The sequence below is a fragment of the Otolemur garnettii genome, unplaced genomic scaffold (genome assembly GCF_000181295.1).
Source record: "Otolemur garnettii isolate 467f Iridium unplaced genomic scaffold, OtoGar3 scaffold00218, whole genome shotgun sequence".
Lineage (NCBI taxonomy): Eukaryota > Metazoa > Chordata > Mammalia > Primates > Galagidae > Otolemur > Otolemur garnettii.
The window spans coordinates 488,396-498,424 of record NW_003852613.1 but is presented as its reverse complement, the minus strand read 5'-3'; the positions used below and the strand labels follow the sequence as shown (position 1 = coordinate 498,424).

Below are 10,029 nucleotides of genomic sequence, written 5' to 3'. Positions count from 1 at the left end.
AAAAAAAAAAAAAAAAAAGAGATGGGTTCTCACTGTGTCACCCAGTCTAGAGTACAGTGTCTCAGTGATAGCTCACTGTAACCTCAAACTCCCAGTCTCAAGCTACGCTCCTGCCTCAACCTCCTGAATAGTGAGACTATAGTTGTACACCACCACACCCAGCTAATTCTTAAAATTTTTGCTGGGGGTCTTCTATTACTTGGACTAATCTTAAACTCCTAGTCTCCCAAAGTGCTGGGATTACAGCTGTGACTACCATACCTGATCCTTTTTTGGTTTTGTGGGTGTGAGGGTGGGAGATTTGTCTCACCAGGCTGCTTTTTTGAAAGGCATATTGTAATCTCAGTTTATATTTAAAGTCATCTGTTTTGGCTCGGCGCCTGTGGCTTAAGTGGCTAAAGCGCCAGCCACATACACCTAAGGTGGTGGGTTTGAATCCAGCCTGGGCCGCCAAATGACAACGGCTGCAACCAAGAAAATAGCTGCACGTTGTGGCGGGCACCTGTGGTCCCAGCTACTTGGGAGGCTGAGACAGGAGACTCACTTGGGCCCAGGAGTTGGAGGTTGCTGTGAGCTGTGATGCCATGATACTCTACCCAGGGGGATAGCTTGAGGCTGTCTTAAAAAAAAAAAAAAGTCATCTGTTTTAAGTAAGCTTCTAAAAGACAGGCCTCTGAAGAGGCCCTGCAGGGCCATAGGAGCACATTTAAATTCTTACAAAGGGGCAGTTTTCTGTAGAAAGGGGATCCTGCAATTCCTCAGTGGACCTGTGGACTGGGACCCCAAGTGGCTTGGATAAAGGCTCCTGAGATGCAGGCAGTAGGTGGGGAAGGCAGTGGGGATTTCTGGGGAGCACAGAGTCCTGCCCTACTCTGGAGGATAGAAAGGCAGATAGAACACCACGCATACCTCTTTTTTTCTCAATTTCATGTAACAGTACCTATGAGGCAGGCACCATTGTCTTCATCTTACAGACACAAGTGAGAGTGGCAGAGCAGTGTTGAACCTACTCATTCATTTGACACACACTGGCCCCTAGCCTGTGCCAAGAGAGCACTCACCCCACCTAGCAACCCAGAGGGACCTGTGGCTTTCTGGGTGCCTCCACCCACCCATGCCCCTTCTGTGGCTTTAGCTCCCTCTTTCTGGCTCTATACTCATCTTCCAACTTAACCTTCCCTTGACTTGACTCTTCCATCCAGAGAACCTTTCCCACTGCCTTACCTTTTTGCTTTAGCCCACTGAGGTCTAGCCACACTCCTGTAAGATGCTGCCTGGGGCTGGCAGGAGAGCAGCCTCCTCAAGGGGCTTCTGCTATGGAAATGGCAACTGGGCTGTGTAGCTCCAAGGCTCAGGAGAGAGGTGTGGGTGGGCAGAAGAGACTTGGGGGTCTGCAGAGACACTAGGTAAAGCTGTGGGAGTGGCTACCCAAGGAGGGGAAAAGGTCATGAGCAGAGGTGAAGGCTGAGAGCAGCCCTTGACACAAGGAGCACTTGAGAGTGGAGAAAAGAGAGGGACATGGCCAGATTGGTAAGACTATCAGGTGACCAAGACGCACCTCAAAGGAAAGTGGTAAAAAGGACCTGTTGTGGAGGTGGTCATTGGCAGGACACAGGAGGGGCATTTCTCATGCCAAACCACTGCAGCTGGTGTCAGACCTAAGTGACAGCATCCACCTGCTCAGCACTCTGTGCCTGGCCAGGGCTGCTCCTGGGACATAGCTTGGTCTGCAAGGCACTCACAGGCTGGTACCCACAGGGACAGTCAGTGTGATCCAGGCCACGCAGGGGTGGGGCCAAAGGAGGGTTCCTAACCTGGCCAGCACACTTCTGGGAATGCTCTCCAGAGTGACATCTTCCCTGGGCCTCGGTTATGGCCCCTACACAGCATTGGGCAGTGCATTCCACTGTGAGCCTCTGAGGCCTGCAGGGTTCCCCAGAAGCCCAGTCTTGGAACAAAAACACATGACTATTACCCTGGAAGCAGGCGTTTATCAGGCACTGTGCTGTGCGGGAGCAGTCCTCCCCTCAGCTCGGTCTAGGGTTGGTGCCCTCACCAGTGCTGCAAAGGGAAGCAGGACAGGGGAGTAAGCAGAGGCCAGCTCTGGCTTCTCCTGAACCCGCCATGCACACAAGTGCTGCCAAAGGGAAGGAAGCAGAAGCAGGGCTGAGGATGCCAGCCTGTGGGTCTGGCAGTGAGGAAGTCCTGGGGCCCTTGGCCAGAGAGGCCACAGGTGGCAGGTGACAGAAGCCAAGGATGCAGTGGACACAGGAGTGTTGAAGCTGATGTTTATTTCAAGCTGAACAATTAACAGTGGAGTAAGGAAGGCCAGGACAGGGGAGAGAGAGGAGGTTGTGAGAGGGTCTTACAGGCCTCTAGCTTTGGGGAGGTGGGAACTGTGGCTGTGTCTGGGCTCAAAGGGACCTTGTGTCTGTGGAAGACTGCGCTGAGTAGTACATCAACAGGCTCTGGAGTCAACTACAGAATAGTTCATGTGGTCACAACTCAGAGCTTTGGTTTTCTCTGGGTAAAAGCTGTCCCGAGATGTGGAGAGCAGCACTGGACACATGAAAGAACACCCATCTTTTCCTGCTCCCTGGTAAAACAACACCCCAGGAAGCTTCCATCCCATGAGCTCCAGGCCCAACCTACAGTGCAGGCCTAGCCTTTGCTGGTATCAAGTTCCAGCCAGGTCAAACCACAGAAAAAGTGTGCTAGGCCTGGCTGGGCCCCGTGCTGAGTGGCACTCTTCCCACAGTGTCTGCACGTGGTGATGGCTGTACAGGGACTGGGGTGGGTTTCTGGCTGACACAGTTCAGAGAAATGGCCTGGGTACACCCTCATTAATTTTGTGACCTCTCAGGGTGCCAGTTTTCACCTCTGCTCGACACAGAGCATAACATCACTCTCTTGGGGCTCCAAGATGGCTGAAACAATGTGCCCATGCAAGAAGGCACAGTCCCCTTGAGAGATGCCCACAAGAGCTTCTGTGGGCCCCAGTTTGGATTTATGGCCTTTTCTGCATTGATTAAACCTCATCCCTTTCCTCTGGGGAGGCAGGAACACCTCTCTGCACCTCTTTTGGAGAGGATGGGAATGGGAAAATCAGAGACCCCAGCCACCCTCCCCAGCCTCCAACAGCACAGGCCCTGGCACTGCCCACCCCAGTAAGGAAGAAACCTACACGACCAAATCAGTGTCTGAGAGCGTTTTTATTAAGGGCAGCAGAATGGGATCGCAGCATCTTAGAAAGCCTATTCTCTGCCATGGTAGGGGGGTGCGGAGGGCAGAGAGGAGGACCTGGCACACTTCAAGGAACTAGGGGTATATGAATTCCTGAGTGAGATGGGGTCAGCAGTGGGTGGCTGTTCCACAGCTCTCCTCTCCTCCAGAGGACCCAGCGTTTTGGTTTGGGAGCAGCTTGGGCTGCCCACCAGCTTGCTCAAAGCCTACCCCAAGGGCATGGCTGGAAGGAGCAAGCTGCCCAGGCCAGAGGAGAGACACCCACTGACTCGAGAGCCAGGCGTCTGCTTCCAGGGCAAACCATGGGGTGCCAGTGCCAGGGCTGAGAGTCCCTGAGGGGCTGCCGGCACACAGATATCCTCCGGTGGTGAGCAGAGCGCAGTGAGGGGGCAACAGGCAGGCAGAGCTACGTTGGCAGAAATACGAAGCAATGGGACAGTTTCCAAGAATGGCAACATTTCTGGATTCAGGGAAGCAATGAGAACAAATGGTAGCTTGTTTGAATAGCTTCTGACAGAATTTGGCATTTTATTATAAATCTGAGTGTGAATGAATAAAATCCAGCATTACCTTTCTGCTAAAGAACAGATGTGGAAACTCTGGCCCGGCACTCTTGCCATCCCGGGCACAAAGGAGTCTCCAAAAACCTGCCCCTGGCGTACCTAGAGAAACTGAGTTCATTTACACACCGTGGGGCCATGAGCCTGGACTACCAATGTCACGCTGCCTGTCCTGCCCATCACTTCCCACCTCTGCACAGGTGGGACAAGCTGTTTTAACGCGTCGGTAGGCCCCAGAAAGATCTCAAGTTATAGAACTAAAATTAAAACAGAAAGCAAAGTTTAAGTCATCTTCTCCACAGGATCTAGTCCCCCAAGAGCCAAGAAGGAAAGCCACCAGTGACAGAAGCGGAGTTGGTGACACAAGGAGTTTGGATCACCAGCTTCCTCTGGATGTCAAAGCGACACATGTTCTCTATTCATTCAGGGACAGTCCCATTTGCCTTGAAAAGACATTAACATTCAAATCCTAACAAGTTCATCTGAAGATAAAATTCTAAGGTCAATTTTTATTTCTACAAAAAAGGCAGTCAAAACAATATAAAACACATTAAAGGATATTACTGAGTGCGCTTCAAGTGGACCTTGACTCTGCAAAGGCTGTGAGTCCCAAGGGAGAGGGAAGGCCATCTTGTTCCTGGCTGGGCTGCTCGCTTGATGCTCCAAAGGAAGGGGCCAGCAGGGGCCCCACCATTTGCCAATCCCGCAGAGAGTCGAACTGTGCTGTGGGAGGGCTGTGGTGGAGAGTGAGCTCTGTGGCACATTCGGATGGAGCTCAGTGGCAGATGAGCTTGGAACTTCAAATGGATATTCAGGCTTTAGCTTTGCCTGCAGGGACCAGCAGATCTTCTTAAATGGCTGCAGGGAGGAGTGCCAATCTTTGGCTTCAGGAGCCTTTCTGAAGAGAAATTTCATCACACACAGCATGCACAGCATCCTCTGGCTAGCAGACCCTCTCTTTGGGGTCACTACAGACCTGTTATTGCTGTGTTTCCCTGCGCAGGTCAGGTCAGGTCAGGCCAGGCCGCAGTTCAGTCACACACACTGACATTGGGGTTTGCCCAATTTAATCAACATTACTGCGGTTAATATTAGCCTGATTTTTACTCAAGAGCTAAGCCTCCCTTTTCACGGCTTTCTTTTTTTTTTGGGGGGGGGGGTTTGTGAGGGTTATACCTGTTAGTTTTAAAAAAATTTTAAAAGCTGTTATAAACAAGTCAGGAGAATTTAAACCAACTCCCATACTGGGAAGTTCAACAAGGGAGAAGAAAGGTTACCAGAAACACTGGAGTGGTCTCTTCTCCTTTGTAGAGAAGGGGCCTGGGCCCAGGGAAGTGAATAAATGGGAAATAAACTGACTGCAAGAATGTGGGAGCTCTAAGGGAAGAGAAAAGAAGGGGAACCACAACCTTTTTCTTTTGTTTGTTTTAACCTTATGGGCTAAATGTAACTTGAAAATTTTGGATAAATTTGGATAAGAAAAGAAACACCAATCTTTTGAAGTAGACTGAAGCAGTGATTTTTAAAACAAAGAAAGCAGAACTAGAACATCTTAAATTTTTAATCCTTTCTTTACAGGTTACCTAGACCACTTTTGAGTAAGAAAACTGTAGAAAGTTAGTAACTGCCACAAGCGAACGCCAGGCGGTGGCCCGTGTCAATTTTCCACAGAGTCCTGCTTTGCTGGGTGTCTGAATGCACTGCTCGGGGTCTCTGCTCACACTTGCTGGAATCAATCGTGGCAGATTTTAGTCCACAGGTCGCTTTTCCCCATATTTCTTTGTAAACTCTTCAGCATTCTTACAGAATTTTTTACGGTCCTTAGAGTATTCTTCAGCTAGGTCAGCCCGTAGCGGGTGCTCAGGCTGGGGGTCGTTCACCAGTGCTATGAGGGACTGGATTACTGCCAAGAGAAGGACACGGCATTAGGGATTAGCATACTCTCAGAAAGGGCCTGTACAAGCAGCAGCTAGTCGCAGTAATGAAACTCTGCCTTCACTGTTCATTTACAGCCAATGTGCTTTTTTTTTTTGAGACAGAGTCTCACTGTTGCCCGCAGTAAGAGTACCATGCGTCATAGTTCACAGCAACCTCAAGCTCTTGGGCTCAAGTGATTCTCTTGCCTTAGCCTCCTGAGTACGTGGGATAACACTGCAGGCACCCACCACAATGCCTGGCTTTTTTCTTTTTTTTTTTTTTTTACAAAGTCTTGCTCTGGCTCAAGCTGGTCTCAAACTCATGAGCTCAGGAAATCTACCCACCTCAGCCTCCCAGAGTGCTAGGATTATATAGGCGTGAGCCACTGTGCCCAGCTACTATACTTTTAAGACAAAGCAGCCTCCTATTTATCCAAAATTCTGACCACCAGAATGCAAAACATCTTTGCTTTCTTTTTTTTTTTTTTGGAGACAGTCTTACTTTGCTGCCCTTAGTAGAGTGCCGTGGCATCACTTGTGGTTGCTCACAGCAACCTCAAACTCTTGGGCTCAAGTGATCCTCTTGCCTCAGCCTCCCAAGTAGCTGGAACAACACTGCAGGCACCCACCACAATGCCTTGCTATTTCTGTAAGCTCAGAAAATCTACCTGTTTCAGCCTCCTAGAGTGCTAGGATTACAGGCATGAGCCTGTGCTATGCCCCGCCCCAATATCTTTGCCTTGTAATTAGAAGAAACCAATGGTCACTAAATAGCCAATATCATAGCAGACTGTTCAGAGTGATGCTCTCAACTTCAGGACCTGACACCTGATGTCCCAGCCCCCAGTCATGCCTAGCCCTCTTGCATGCTCTGGAGACCAAGGCCTAGCACTGATATATGCTCACTCTAAAGCACGTACAGTCACTCTCTCAGGGGTAGGACTAGGTGGTAGGACCCTATACTGGCCAGTAGTGCACTTGCTCAGGGCACTTTCAGTCAAAGTGAATGAGGGCAATGAGAAAGAAAGGGCGTGTGACAAGAGTTGCACCTGTTAGCTCGGCGCCTGTGGCTCAGGCGGTTGGGGTGCCAGCCACATACACCTAGGGTGGCGGGTTCGGATCCCCAGCCCGGGCCCACCAGACAACAGTGATGGCTGCAACCAAGAAATGGTCAGGCGTTGTAGCAGGCGCCAGTAGTCCCAGCTACTTGGGAGGTTGAGGCAGGAGACTCGCTTGAGCCCGAGAGTTGGAAGTTGCTGTGAGCGTGATGCCATGGCACTCTACCAGGGGGATAGCTTGAGGCTCCGTCTCAAAAAAAAAAAAAAAAGAGTTGCACCTGTCAGTGTATGATTACCCCACCCTGAAAGACCTTTAGGAGCCACTGAACCCTTAAGAAAGTGTCCCTGGAGCACCCTGTCCAGCCACTGGGAAGCTAAAAACTGCTAGCAGCACAAGACTGTCAATCCTACAGGCAAAAGTCACACTGGTGGTTCAGGTGGGTGCCACAATGCTCCCCTAAGGTACAGTAAATCCCAGACATCCTGGAAGACAAGCCCTGAGGCAGAAGGACAGTGGGGTGTCAGAAGCAGGGTGCTACCCACGCCACTTCACATGCTTTCCCACACGTACCCCAAACCCCATCAGGTCCAGCCCTGCCAGAATGCTGTGTTCCTTCCCATGGCCACATTAGCAGCAGAAAGGACCTCTCCTTTCTGAATTGCTGATGCCACATATTCCTTTACTGGGGCCCACAGTTTTTACTGGCATTACAAGGAAGGAACTAAAGGCTGATGCTGAGTTGTGCACAAGGCGCACCTAGTCAAGAGCACCATACTGAGCGAGGATCCCTGCACAAGGAACTCCTGGCCAGGTAGCCAAAGACCACCTGTCCCCCCATGACTGGCTTTTTTTTTTTTTGAGACAGACTCTTTGTTGCCCTCAGTAGAGTGCTGTGGCTTCACAGCTCACAGTAACCTCCAACTCTTGGGCTTAAGCCATTCTCTTGCCTCAGGCTCCCAAGTAGCTGGGACTTTTGGCGCCCACCACAACACCTGGCTATTTTTTGTTGTAGTTGTCATTGTTGTTTAACAGGCCCAGACCATGTTTGAACCCACCAGCCTTAGTGCATGTAGCTGGCACTGTAACCACTGTGCTACGGACACTGAGCCTTTAATTAAGTATTTTAAAAAGAAAATGTTACTAGCCCAAATGGCAAGTCACTTCCATTTGCCTTTAAACAGAAGGCAGACATTTACAAACATTAATACTGGCACCTAAGACCCCCTCCCTTCGTGTCCAGGCAGAGAAGTGACCACACCCTTCCAAAGGACACTTTGATGGCTTCTCTAAAACCCTGCCTGGGGTCGTTGGCCACAGTGTGCCTCAGTGTGCAAGAGTTCTGCATGCTACACACAGAGGCTGCTACCTTACCTTCACTGTTCTTGATTTTAAGCTTAGAAACTAAACCACATTTGCCTGACAGCACAAATTGGTGACTCTCCATCTTTCCCCAGGATCAGAAATGGCTCTCTGTAAGAGGAGAATTACCATCTCTTAGCATTTCGGGAACCTGCTGGGCTAAGGACAGGTTGAGTGCTTTTAGGGGATACTCTTCACAAGTGTAAGATTTTTCTGCTCACCCTCCATTATGTATGGTTGGGCCCTCTACTTCTGTGATGACGTTGGTTCCTAATGCATTAATATAAAACAGGATGATTATCATGTATTATTATTCTAAAATTATTTAATAACCACAATTATTTTAACTAACTAATTAATTCTATATATTTAGTCAAGTGAAATGGTGGGTGGTAATTATTAAGACTTGCTTTTTAGGCTTGGCGCCTGTGGCTCAAGCGGCTAAGGCGCCAGCCACATACACCTAAGGTGGCGGGTTTGAATCCCTAGCCAGGGCCCGCCAAACAACAATGGCAGCTGCAACCAAAAAATGGCCAGGTGCTGTGGTGGGCACCTGTAGTCCCAGCTACTTGGGAGGTAGAGGCAGGAGACTCGCTTGAGCCCAGGAGTTGGAGGTTGCTGTGAGCGTGATGCCATGGCACTCTACCCAGGGGGATAGCTTGAGGCTCCGTCTCAAAAAAAAAAAAAAAGACTTGCTTTTTAAGGCTGAGCATGGTGGCTCACTCCTATAATACTTGAACTCAAGAATTCAAGACTAGACTGAGGAAGAGGGAGACCCCATCTCTAGGTTGTGGGTGGCTGTAGTCCCACCTACTGGAAGGCTGAGGGAAGAGGGTGACTTGAGCTCAAGAGTTTGAGGTTGCTTTGAGCTATGATGCCATGGTACTCTGCCCAGGATGACAAGGTAAGACTGTTAAATAAATAAATAAATAGTATACAGTTGTTTTTAATATACTCACAAAGTTGTGTAACATCACCATTATTTAATTCCAGAACACCTTCATTAACCCAAAAAGAAAATCCTTGGGCGGTGCCTGTGGCTCAGTTGAGTAGGGTGCCGCCCCCATATACTGAAGGTGGTGGGTTCAAACCCAGCCCTGGCCAACTGAAACAAACAAAAAAAAACCCAGCTGGGCACTGTGGTGGGCACCTGTAGTCCCCAGCTACGTGGGAGGCTGAGGCAAGAGAATCACCTGAGCCCAAGAGTTGGAGGTTGCTGTGAGCAGTGACAGCATAGCACTCTACCAAGGGTGACCAAGTAAGACTCTATCTCAAAATGAAAAAAGAAAAGAAAAGAAAAGAAAATCCACTCTCATTAGAAGTCATTTCCTGTTCTCCCTCTTGTCCCAGGTCCTGACAATCACTAATCTTTACTTCTAGGGATTCACCTATTCTCGTGCTTTGTTTTGTTTTTTGAGACAGAGTCTCATTCTGTTGCCCAGGCTAGAGTGCCATGGGGTCAGCCTAGCTCACAGCAACCTCAATCCCTGATTCATGTAATATTATTGCTTCAGCCTCCTGAGTAGCTAGAACTGTAAGCGCCCACTACTGCACCTGGCTATGTTTTTGTTTGTTTGTTTGTTTGGTAGAGATAGGGTCTTACTCTTGCTCAGGCTGGTCTCAAACTCCTGAGCTCAAGTGACACTTCTGCTTCCACCTCACAGTGTTGCTAGGATTATAGGCATGAGCCATATGCCCAGCCAGGGATTCACCTATTCTGATCATCCCATTGCATCTTGTTATTTGCAACAGTTATGTTCATAAACTTGCTGTGACACAATGAATTAATGATATTGCATTACTGCTCCTAGAGGAAATAGAGGGTTAGGGTCCTAATAAGCCTTTGTTCACACTTTTGTCAAGTGACTAATATATAACTTTGGGTTTTAAAA

The 10,029-nt window shown here is 49.2% G+C and overlaps 1 protein-coding gene across 1 annotated transcript in view; it reads right to left on the bottom strand.

The window, feature by feature from the left end:
- Positions 1 to 5,232: 5,232 nt before the first annotated feature.
- UBE2L3 (ubiquitin conjugating enzyme E2 L3) overlaps positions 5,233 to 10,029 on the bottom strand; it is a 69,471-nt gene continuing 64,674 nt past the window's right edge. Inside the window, exon 4 of the mRNA XM_003801686.2 lies at positions 5,233 to 5,706. Coding sequence (XP_003801734.1) covers positions 5,552 to 5,706 — 155 coding nt within the window. The 3' untranslated portion in view covers positions 5,233 to 5,551. The remainder of the gene's footprint in view (positions 5,707 to 10,029) is intronic.